At 48.5% G+C, this 12,345-nt stretch overlaps 1 protein-coding gene across 2 annotated transcripts; it reads right to left on the bottom strand.

The window, feature by feature from the left end:
• Positions 1-2: 2 nt before the first annotated feature.
• On the bottom strand, positions 3-12,288 carry ncoa6 (nuclear receptor coactivator 6). Of its 2 annotated transcripts, XM_071542496.1 has the most exons (17): positions 12,193-12,288; positions 10,937-11,270; positions 10,361-10,516; positions 10,089-10,211; positions 9,468-9,590; positions 8,535-9,362; positions 8,202-8,345; positions 6,410-7,727; positions 6,160-6,278; positions 5,554-5,990; positions 5,209-5,445; positions 2,021-5,051; positions 1,584-1,640; positions 1,425-1,455; positions 897-938; positions 505-638; positions 3-389 (listed from the first exon to the last, which is right to left on the bottom strand). In XM_071542496.1, the coding sequence occupies exons 2-17, from the start codon at positions 11,220-11,222 to the stop codon at positions 343-345; spliced, it is 7,113 nt and encodes a 2,370-aa protein (XP_071398597.1). In that variant the 5' UTR covers positions 11,223-11,270; positions 12,193-12,288; the 3' UTR covers positions 3-342. The 2 variants fall into 2 exon arrangements, with proteins under 2 accessions (XP_071398597.1, XP_071398598.1); XM_071542497.1 differs by lacking the exon at positions 897-938.
• Positions 12,289-12,345: the final 57 nt, after the last annotated feature.

Genomic DNA, 12,345 nt, shown 5'->3' with positions numbered 1-12,345 from the left:
ACAGGACAAAAGCAGTAGAAAATTTAATTCAGTTTTACAACATAATTATACAATCATGACAAGCTCCATTATCTCTTCACATGATTAATCCAGCATTTAAAAAAAAAAAAAAAAAGCACATTCACACAAACACATATGCACACATTCTAACTACAATCTCACATAATAGCAGGGACAAAACAATAACATAATTCTTTTAAAACAATCTGTACATGGTTTCTTCTTCCATCACTGAAAATTCATAATCTGGGACTGAGAAACCGATATCAAATGATTCACAGAAAGAAAAAAAAAAAAAACATTTACAGTACAGTTCACAGGTTGCCACAACTGTGGTTGGGCCTATTTAGACTTCCTTCGTTTGGCCTGGGTGGGGCTGGCTCCAGTTTCTGTTAAAGAGAGAGAAATTCTGTTAAGTACATGTGTATTAAGGAAAAGGCAGCGATTGCATCCTTTTGAGTGTATAGCTTTGTTGTAGAGGCAAAGTTTTTTGTTGCAAATCACCTTTTGCAGCAGCACTGGTTCCAGGCCTGGCCGATCTCTTCCTCATCCCGCTGTCTGCCACTGGTTCCTCCTCCACCTCCTTCTCTGCCCGGGAGCTTCGTCTGCTCGGCCCCTTGGGTTTCTCCACGGCAACTCTGGGAGCACCAGACAGAAAAACAAAACACAACACGAAGACGGAAGGAGAAGAACACATGGATGGTGTTACTAAAGATGGAAGGGCGCGAGTAACTCTGCTCTACTCAGAGAAAGATGGAATACCACTCGGGACTCAGCTGTTTTTCCTCGTCTACCACAGATACTGTCCGTCTTCATCCTGACAGCATCCGCTACGCAACTGTCGACATGATCACTGCTTGTGTCTTGGCAGCGCAAATACGTGTTAAAATACATACCTTGGGACTAAGTTGATGGGCGTCTTTCTTTTCTTTGCCCATCTGTGATAGAAGTGGAAAAACAGCAGTAAACTATAAACTGTGGTGCCGAACAAACATGGTTTCACTTCCCCACCATATTATGACAATCCCCAGGAAAAGAGACATGGCCATGAGCATATGAAAGGTCTGTGGAGTGGAAGCATTTGGTTCTTCTGTGAAGAGGTAGTATTTGTTTTATTTTCTGACATGCATTAGTATGTTTATATTGTTGCATGCCAAGCATACATACCAAGTGCTGAGGCCACGTGGCTCATTGCTTTCACCATGTGCCCCCTTGGCCAACCAAATGAACTCCCTGAGTTTCAGTAGAGTTAGAAATGTCTAAGCATTTCTCCTTCAAGAGCATGGATCTTAAGACTAGGCCAACTTTTCAGAGATCAACAGTATGGTACACCTTATTAAACCCCAGCACAGGAAGCAATACACAGTTAATTAGCAATACAGCATTAATAAGAACAAGTGGTAAATATTTATCAAGAGTCTTACCCCTGCTCAGAAACTGTCGAGACCTCTTCATCTGCAGAGAACAAACAAACGTTAGCTCCATGCCACACAGGTTCTAGTGCTTCAACTACAAGATATCACAAAAATGATCCTTTCTCTCATGGCATTGCTAACAACTTTAACAGCAAGTATGACACTTACTCGTCTTCTCACTGGCAACAGGCTCCTGTGACTGAGTAACTTCTGGTTGAATGGGTGCTGGGGAAAAGGATTATATGAAAACACAGTCGATTTCTCCACTAGAAACATACGTATATGTACATGCAGAGAATTCTGTTCTCAACCCTACTTGAGTAACTTGGTTTTGAACTGACGCATTTAAACGTCATAATTTGGTTAGAATGGTTATGAGACACTTGATTAAGTTTCCTAATTTATCCGATATTAAACATGTTACTGTGGCATGTAAACATCTTACTCCTGGCACTTTTGGTTTTCGCTGGGAATCAAAGGGTATCAAAGGTGCAAGTAAATGGCTTAACCTGATTAAGACCTTCACCGGAGTAAGGTCAGCAGCTGGGTTACTCTGTACATGTAAACACAGCCAGTGAATTTTTAGCTGACAGCTGTATATTTACCTGGGGTTGTCTGAGTGGTTTCAGCAGATGCTGGGGCTGACTGCATGGGAGGCTCCATAGCTGGGGGGTCAGACTGGGCTGGTGGAGCTCCACTTGGGTTAGCAACTGGGGAGGATGTGGTTCGGGGAGCCTCTTGAGTAGGCCCAGGGACGGCAGCAGTGGGAACAATGGATGGTACTGGACTTTGTGCAGGAGCGAGGGGAGACAGCGAGGTAGCAGAAGATGCAACGGTGGTAGTAGCAACAACAGTAACAGCAGGAGCTTGAGCGGTTGCAGTCTTGGCTGGGCTTGAGACTGAAGCTGGGGCAGGAGTTGGAGCCTGGGAAGCAATCTGAGCAGGGACAGCAACTTGGACAGGAGCTGGGGTTGGAGAGGAGACCGGAGGTGGAGTCATGATTTTTGGAGCTGCAGCAGTCTGGGGTGCTGGTGCTTCGATCTGAACGACAGGGCTGGCAGGAGGATGAAGGGAGACCTGTAGAGGCATGGCAGCAGTGCCAGGCCCTGGCTGTGGAGGCCTGTCTTCAGGGCTCTGCTGGGAGTCAGCTGTGCTAGAAACAGGTACAGCAGCCTGCATAGGCTTACTTTTAACCTGGGCAGAAGAGGCTGGGGACATGGGGCTCTTTCGGATGGTGGCTGCAGCTCCAGGACTAGAGCAGGGAGGAGGGGAAGCCAGGGGTGGCTGAAAAGGAGATGACGTTGCCGACGGGCTTGGATGGGGAGACAGCTGACTGACTGGGGGACTAGACTTCTGGGAAGGGACTACCTCACCTAGGTTTTCAGTTTTGAGAGTCCCTGGGTTGATCTGCTGAGGAGCAGGGAGAGTACCAGCTGGGGTTGCTGAGGACATATTTGCGGCTATCTGGACCTGCCCAACAACTGTTCTGGCAGGCTGAGTGCTGGTCATATTGGCCCCTGAGGGCTGCGTGGAGCCTGGGGCAGGAGAGAGCTGGATGTTTGTAGTGGACACTTGGATAGGCCCCACCATGGTGACTGACTGCGACACCATTGTGGTATTGGGAGCAACAGACGCACTAGGGACCTGGAAAATGGGGTTGATAAATACAGGGGTGGTGGTGATGAACTGAGGGGGCCGGGAGATTGGGGTTTGCTGTCGGACATCCTGAGGCCTGATGTTCTTGTTGGGGACAGCCACCATGGTGGAGACCATGGATGGGGGTGCCTGGGGGGTGGAGGCAGAGGTGATGGGGTTAGAGGTGACAAACACAGTGATCTGGTTGGGGGAAATGGTGCTGGATGAGGCAGGGATCTGTATGACTGAGTGAACGCTGGTCACAGGTTTAGGACTGGGGCTTGGTTTAGAGTTGACGGCAGAGCTGGAGTTAGAACTTGTACTGACAGTTGGTGCAGGACTACTCTGACTGGAAGTGACTGGGTTGGGGCTTACACTGAGGGTGGCATTAGTGTTAGGGTTGAGGGTGGGTGTCGGGTTTACATTTGGAGTGGGGATGACACTTGGACTGGAGATGGGGTTTGGGTTAAGGCTTGGGGTAGTACTGGGGTTCATGTTAGTGCTGGGGTGCATGTTGGGAATCGCAGTAGGCTGCAAGCTAGGACTGCTGGTGGGGATTGGGATAGTGGGCTTGGGTTTTGCTTCTGGTTCATTCATAGCAGCAGAAGCAACAATAGGACCTGGCATGTCTGAGCTCTGGGAATTATTGGGGAGTGGTCTCTCTGGATCCAAAGCAGGCTTAGGGCTCTCCTTCCCCACAACATCCCTTGCAGAAGCATTCTGTAGAGGCCGGTGAGGCATGTTGGGGTTACCCGTGTTATCCAGTAACTGGTTGAGGGAGGTTGGAGCCTCCCTTACAGGAGGTAACGCCTCAGAGTCCTGCAGAGGTGCTGGGTGTGTCAGCTGCCTCTCAACTGTCCCAGCCTGCATTTCCAAACCAGGCTTAGCCTCCTGAGGCGTGGGGACACGAGGACTTGCCATTCTAGGAGCTGAAAACTCCCTCAAAGGCTGGGGTTGGGGATGAGGAATCTGTCGCTGCTCCGCTGCCATCATTCCCTGACCATCCCTGATTCCCTCAGCAGGATTACCCTGCATGCCATGGAAGGGGCTCTGGGTCTGCTGTGCCTCCATGCCCACACTCACTTGTGAGGGCATAGATACTGGACTGGGGGGTATTGAGGCAGGGCTTAGCATCATGGTCTGCCCCTGAGGGTTGACCATCTGCTGCTGGTGGGGAGGGCAGTTGAGGGCTATCTTTGTCCCCTTCTGCCTTCCTGGACTTGGAGTGGCTGACTTGCGACTAGAGGCTGGACTAGACCGCCGACTATTGCTGGGACTCGCCCTCTTACCCTGCCCTCCAGACTGTTTGTCCTGTTTACCACCCGCACCTGCTGTTCCACTGCCAGTGGAGAAAGGCTGCTGGCCGTTGTTAGTGTTATTTCCACCACCACTGCCATTGTTGTTGTTGCCTGGTAGAGTTAAGCTAGGAGGGGCCTGCCCAATGGCTTTCAGAGTTGTGGGGTTAAGACCCTGCTGGTCAAAACCCCTGCTAAGGTTGGGCTGCCTGGGAGGCAGAGGAATGTTGATTTTGGGAGGAAACAGCCCTGCAATGGAGGCATTTAGCCTCTCAGGGGAGAGGTTTATCTCCGAGGGCTCAGTGCTAGGTGGACGATTAGTCGGGGTGAGGGGATGGTGGTACGGCCTGGGGCTGGCTCGGTTGGGGGTTTTGGGCCTGGAACTCTGTGAGGTGGTGGGGACATTGGGGAAATGAAGGCCAGGCATGGGGCCTCCTTGTTGAGGCTGAGTGGGTAGCTGCTGCTGGGGACTGGCTCCAGGGTGCTGGGGCATGGTTGATGGACCAGGGCCCTGTTTCATCATGTGACTGTTGGCACCCTGATTGGCCATCATCTGTTGGGCCCCATTTCCAGACTGCACTCCCATTTCTGGGCCTCCAGGCCTGTCCTGCATGGTGTGGGCGCCTGCAGGGGCCTCTTCAGATCCCGTACCCTGGGAACCCTGTCCTACATCAGGATGGGACATTCTCCGCGTTGCTCCTGCAAGCTGGAGCAGAGGAAGAATATAAATGATGTACAGTATGTCCCAAAGAAAGTACATGTCATTGCATTCACAAGTAAAATTTAAACATTACAAATCAAAAGATGTGAATGTCAATATAATGTTTTTTGTCTTTGCATATGCTTTAGCACTTGGCCCTCACCTGTGGGTTGACCATGAGGGGCATCCCTCTGGCTTTGTCAGGTGAGGGCGGGACTCCTCCATGTCCCTGGAGGCTGATCATAACAGGCATATTGCCTTGCTGGGAGACCGGCAGTCTCTGTGCCTCTGATGGGTTGACCATGCCCCTAGGGGGCAGTTGCCCTCCTGGAGGGATGGACATGCGATTCTTAGCCTGTTCCTGCTGCATCTTCAGCATCATCATCATCTGCTGCTGTTGCTAAAATATAATAAAATGGGCACAAACATGCATGAGTATCAATAGGAAAATGGGAAAGTATTTTGTTAAGTATAAAACACTGTCAGCATTGGTAATTAACAATGTCACCTGCTGTTGCAGGTGTGGTTGTTGAGCTTGCTGCTGCTGCTGCTGTTGTTGCTGCTGCTGCAGCTGGTGAGGATGCATCTGAGGCGGGCCTTGACCTGGAGTCTGAGGCCCTGTCATCCCCTGCTGACCTTGAGCATTTTGGAGCCCCTGCATCTGCATCTGTTGCATCTGCTGCTGTTGCTGCATCTGCTGTTGCTGTTGTAATTGTTGCTGCTGTTGCATTTGCTGCTGCTGCATTTGTTGTTGCAGTTGTTGCTGCTGCTGCTGCTGCATTTGCTGTTGCTGTATCTGCTGTTGTTGCATGTGTTGCATTTGTTGTTGTTGTTGTTGTTGTTGTTGTTGTTGTTGCTGCTGCTGCTGATGTTGTTGCTGCTGCTGCATAAACTGCATAGGTACCTGCTGCAATACTCTCTGGTCTCCAGGTTGGCCAGGGAAGCCTAGGGAAAGTGTAAGAGCACCACAGATATTCAAAATGAATATGCAAGAATTTTGAAAACAAAAAATTATATAATCAGAAGAAAAGAAAATCATTACTACTCGAGAATAAGCAACTGAATGCAAGTTTGATAAAATAACTGCCCAGATGTATTAAATGACATCTTTTACCTGCAGGCCTGTTGGCAAATTCAGGGAGTTTGGGGCCTGAGTTGTCTAAGCCCACACTCTGCTCTCCACCCAGACTTGGCAATTCAGAGTCCTCCAGACCAGCAGCCACATCTAGACCCCTGTAGAAGGCAGTTATAATAGGATCACATTGACAAAGAATTGATGATAACAACATTGATTCAGGTTACTTCAATTGCTATTGCCAAAACAGCAAGTAATAAAGTAAACCATAATAATTACTAATCATTACCCAAGTCCCTCTACTTGCTGTTGTCCCTCTCCCACTTTAGGCTTCTTCTTTCGTGGGGGTTTCTTCTTTTTGGGTTTGGCCTGGTTGCCCCCTCCTGCTCCCTGCTTTCCTCCTGGCCCAAACTGGCTGGCTGAGATATCACTCTGCAGCAGGTTGACAAGCAGTGGGCTAGTGAGTGTTACATCCTTGTTGACAGGAAAGCCACCTGGCTGTCCACAAGGTCCCCCCATCTGCATCTGACCTGGGAACTGCGAGTTAAAGTTCATGCCGTGGCCTGCGAAGTGGCCATTGCCCACCTGCATGTGCTGAGGGCCCCCCATCATGCCTTGCTGCTGCTGCGCCTGCATATCAGGGAGCATCTGTTGGACCCCCATATCCCCTGTCCCACCACTGGGGTCGCCCAAAGGATGCGGGTGTTGTTGAGCTGCCTGTTGCTGCTGCTGCTGTTGCAATATGGCCTGTTGCTGCTGTTTCTGCTGCTGCTGTAGCTGCTGCTGTTGTAACTGTTGTTGGACCAGAGGATGACCAGCAGGGAGCCTCATCTGCTGACCATGCATGCCCATAGCTTGGTTAGGATTCCCAGCCATAGGAACCTGCTGGGGCTGCTGCTGGCTCATCTGTTGGTGTTGCTGTTGTTGCTGTTGTTGCTGCTGTAGTTGTTGCTGTTGTAACTGGTGCTGTTGTTGTTGCTGTAACTGCTGCTGTTGGAGTTGAGCCATCTGCTGCTGCTGTTGTGGGGTCATCTGCTGCTGTGGACCGACCTGGGCCTGGAACTGAACCATGTTACCTGGAACGTTTGGAGAAGGGCCACGCATCATCTGGCCTGGCATGACCCCAGCTGGAACCTTGCCCCCAAATGCCTGCTTGTTGCCTTGCATCTGGTTAGCAACCATTTGTTCCATCATGGAGTTTTGTTGCTGTTGTTGCTGCTGCTGTTGCTGTTGTAGGAGCATGGCCTGGTGCCCTTGGCCTCCAACCATCTGACCCTGCCCATGCATCACCCCCTGGCCTTGTTGAGGCATCATCTGCTTGGGTGGGGTCATCCCTCCTCTCTGCCCTTGACTGAGGGGCCTGGAGAGGACAGTCTGACCTCCACCCTGGCCTTGAACCATCTGGCTGGGGGAGGAGGACACGGGCTGGGCCTGATGCTGGAGGCCCATCATCTGGGTCTGGAGGCCAGGCTGTGGCTGGCCCATATTAGGCCCAGCGGTTGTACCAGGGGGCTGACCTGCCATGCCACTTTGGACACCCATAACATTAGGCTGGGCATGGGGTGGACCCTGCAATGTGTTTGGCGTGGACGCTGATGGCTGAGCTCCTAATGTGAAAATGACAGGAAAAATTAGTTTAACCATTTTTACTAGTTGCCAAAAAATGTGGTGCACAACAGAGAATAAGCAGTTAAATATTTAATCAAAGCTGACAACACTTGTTCTATTCATTTTCTTTCTACTATATCTATATCTTTCTACTAAATGTGCCAATTCTAAGCATTGGACCTACACTTTACACTACACTTTTGTGTTGTGAAAGAACATAAAGCTACATTATTTACAGCATTTAACTTTCTCTAGCAATGGAGTCTAGTTTTTGAATATAGAGGAAATACTGTTTTACAGTACTTATTCCTGGTTTATTACATATATATAGACAGATAAGTGGTTTCATATGTATCTAGGTTATGGTCATTCAACACCATTTTACTCCCTCCACCACCACCAAAACTTGCCCGTGTCTCCTCATCCATAGTGAGAACAACCATTGGATCATCATTATGTGATAGTCATTTTACCTGTGTGAGTCATCGCTTGGCTGCTCTGTAGCTGCTGACTGGCTCCTCCACCAGGGGTTCCTGGAGCACTCGCACTCACCTGACCTTGGACAAAGTTCTGGTTTCCTGGCATATTAGGAAAGCCCATGGGACGCTTAGGCATGCCTGTAATCAGTATTGATTCAATTTACCATCTCGTGTAGACAACAAAATGCAACATTTTTGGAACAATCGTTGCCAATGTCCTAAAACAAATGTAGTATACTTTTAACCTAGTACAGCCTTTTACACAATACCAACACAAAAGCTAATTCTTCTGTGGGCATTTGTGTTTGGGGAGAAGGGGTTACCCACCTGGATGCACTTGGGCCCCTGGCTGCCCATGCTGGGGCATTCCCATAAATCCTTGTTGCATGTTACCCTGTTGTCCAAGGGCTGCTCTTCCTGGGGAGCCCACACCCTGGGGGAAACCCTGTGGGGTTGTAGGTCGCTGGGCCATCATGGGTGGAGTTCCAGGTGAACCCTGCTGGAAAGGAGATGAGGAGGAACCAGGGGACTTGGCGGTGAGGTTGCCCTGCGGTCCAGAGGTTGGTGGAAGTGGTGGAGGGGGTCTGGGTGGTCCTGCTACACCACCAGGCCCAGCCTGAGGGCCTTTAGGCTGGGGAGCTGCAAACTGACCCATTCCTGGCTGCTGCTGCTGCTGTAATTGTCCCTGTCCCATGGCATTGAATACCTGTCCAGCCTGCTGGCTGCCAAATGGGTAAGGAGGTGGAGGGTGGCTAGGAGTCTGAACTGTGGCAAGGGAAGGTGGGCGTTGACCCATTTGGGCTTGGGGTGGGGGCTTCCTCCAGGCAGGGCCTCCTTGGGCAGCTGGAGGCTGGAGGACCCCAGAGGGCAGTTGGTTCCAGCCAGGAGGCACAGCCATCTGGCCTGATGGGTTGAACGGAGGTCTGGGTCCGAGCTGGGAGAGCTGAGCTTGCTGCTGGGCCTGTTGCTGTTGGTGATGCTGTTGTTGGAGCTGCTGCAGTGCGGCAGGGTTGAGCTGCCTCCCGGCCTGCAGAGCCTGCATGTGATGGGCAGCTTGGGGGGGCATGGGGCCCGAGCCATGGGGGCCAGCCTGTTGGTGCTGAAGTTGTTGTTGCTGCTGAACTGACATACCTGACATCATTGGGTCCATCACATCTGGGAAGAGAGCAAGATGCAGTTTTTTTTACTTAACTTAGCAAGTAAGATCATATTCAAAACACCCACATAAGTCTAACTTGACAAGGGAGAAATGACCCAAACCTGTCTGTGGAGATGGTCTCGGAACTCGGGGGTGCATCTGTCCACTGCTGCCTGGGACCATAGCCTGACCTGCCATGCTAGGACCAGGGGGAACCATCGATGGGTTGGCCATCCTGACCCCTCCTGATGGAAATATGTGTACCTTTTATTAATATGTGTAAACAGTCAAATAACTAAGAATGAATTAGCACAAATCTTCTCTCTCTCTCATATACGGACATTCCAAAACAGTGGAAACCATTTTAAAATGAATACTTTGTCATGCAAAATGATGTGCTCAAAATTATTCATCCTTGCAAATGAGTATTGTCGTATGGAAAATGACACAAGCTTCAAAGTGAAAACAACTGATTGTAGGCAAAAGAAAATGATTTGCTATAACCTACTATAACCTACTAAGCATTACACATTGTGTGCATTCATGCACTCATGTAAGAAATTTACAAGCTTGAGAGACAATCTAGATTTGTTTTCTTGCATGCACGACATACTGCATGCACCTCTATAACAGCTGTCAAAAAACAACTTTTTTAAATCCAATCACAGTTTCAGTCAGTTTCACAGTTTCAGGCCACCTTTACAGATACATGACCAAGTGTAACTTATTCAGTAAACCCATACCTGGACCAGGCTGACCTGGAAAGCCCACATCCATTCTCATCTGGCCAGGTGCTCCAATTGGTCCATTCACTCTGACCTCTTGTCCTCTATTTGGTCCCATGGCCACATTGATGGCCCCTTCCCCTGAACACAGTGAACATCAGTAACAATTTATTAGAAGAGGTCCAGTTTGTGCCCGTTATTTTCAAGTGCCACAGACAAAAAATGCATTGACTCCTGCGGCCCATTTTTAAAGGACAGGGATTTTGAGCTTCCCCAAGGCCGTGCCGTACCTTCTATCTGCACAGAGAGAATCCCCAGGTCTCTGAGCTGCTGCTGGTTGTTCTGGGCCAACAGTCTGAGCCGCTCAGCAGCGTCCCGGGGAATGTTGAAGGTAACACGTACACTGTTCCATGGCTCTACGTGCTGTGGCTGCAACCTCTCTGAGCCTACAAGAGGGAGAATGGATGGGTATGAAAGGCATTTACAAAGAGAGATTGTATAGAGAATGGAAAGAAGATAAGGGAAAGACATTATTAGCTATAAAGGATTGTTGAAAGATGGGGGTAAAAGAATGGCACAAAAAGAACTGTGGTTGGGACATATAAGGCCATAGAATGTGCATGTTTCAAATATACATGTGTTCAAGTGTGCTGAGAACAAGTGTAGTCTGTTAACATCTCCTATATTAACACTAAGGCGCTGCTCAGTGGCCACCAGCAGAAGACTGTGGTTGTACTGGGCAGCTCCCATTTGTGAATGTGTGTAACTATATGGAAGTGAAGCAGGATGTTGCTGAAAAAGAGCCTGTGAGCTGTTGACTTTTTTGCTGCATAAACGAGGGTTCAATTAAACAAAATAAAACTAACCCATATCAAGCATGCTTGGTATCCCACTAAGGATAGTGTCAAGTTTTTCTGTGAAGTCCTCATCTTCCATGTTTCCTTGAAAAGCAACAAAAATGGTAAAATCTTCCTCTTCCCCACTGCTTTCTTCTTTGTCATCTTTCTCCTCTTGTGTTATTGTGCTTCCATGGCAACTGTCAGCATCCTCTCCTGCATCATCTCCAACCCCGGAGTCCCTGTCGGAATCATTATCTGCTTCCAGGAAGTCTGTCCCTGGGGACAGCTGAGGTGGGGTATGTTGATGTGCCATCCTCCCCTCTTACTAGGAGTGGCGTGGCCCAAGTTTGAACCGTTTATGCTGCAACACCAGAAGAGAGAGAGAAAGAGCTGACTATAGCCCACACATGTCTAATGTCACAGACAAGCAAAGATGCATACGACATGGTAAACTGGACACAAACACTATTTGCCCACATGAAGCCTCTGAAATAGAGCTTGGATGCTTCTCAGCCTGCTGGATAGCTAGCTAACTACAAATTAAAGAGGAATTGAGTTCAGTTATACTTTAGTGAGCTCAAGCTTCGTTTGAGACAAGGTCAAACAAAATTCATCCCTTTTCTCTGAGGAATCCACTTATGATCAGTAGGACTAGTTACAAAATACAGCTAGCGTCGCAATAACAACACTATTCCTCATTGACATCACCTGGTATGTCGCTTGCATTGCCAGACAGAGGTCAAGTAATTATATAGCTTTGGCTTGGTAGTGGGTGCTCAGACAATTCAACTTCCAGGGATATTTTCACCATTATGCATAATTTGATCCGATTTGTCTAATGTAATGTACAATGTGTATATTAGCTAGCGTAGACGGTAGGTAACTAGTTAACGTATCGGCCCAGCAACACGGGCCTTGGCGTAAACGTAAGCTAACGTTAAGCCATCAAAATCGGCACTGGTGAAACAAATGTTAACTTTATCCCATGATATTAAACAATTTCACGTAAATCAGAATACTATGTAGTAAAATAACAAGCCAACCTAATATGTTTCCAGCTGACAATGCACTATGAAAAAGGACTATATCAATTTCAAGGCGGGTCTTGCAGGCTTCTCAAAAAGCTCTAGTTAGCAAGCTAGCAAATGTTAGCAAACGTTAGCTAGCTAGGTAGCACTGCAGTTGATTCATCATGAACGCCTTGGAAATTACACAGCTTGTTACTCTTTAACTAGCTAGCTATGATCACCAATAAATGACATAAATTAACGCTAAAGCCTTACCAAACATATTCATCTGGAAATAAGTGCAACCAATCGACATCTGCTAGCTAGATTAGCTAACAAAACATGAATCACAAGGGAGCAACAGTGTCAAGCCAGCCAGAATGAAAAAATAGAATTTCCGGTTATACATTTCAAAATAAACCCTTTTGG

This window comes from Centroberyx affinis, unplaced genomic scaffold, assembly GCF_046629955.1.
Source record: "Centroberyx affinis isolate AG114_WGS23_722 - 3 ecotype Tasmania unplaced genomic scaffold, CSIRO-AGI_Caff_v1 ptg004114l_1, whole genome shotgun sequence".
Lineage (NCBI taxonomy): Eukaryota > Metazoa > Chordata > Actinopteri > Beryciformes > Berycidae > Centroberyx > Centroberyx affinis.
Note: the sequence above shows the minus strand (reverse complement) of the source record. Positions and strands in the feature narration are given on the sequence as shown.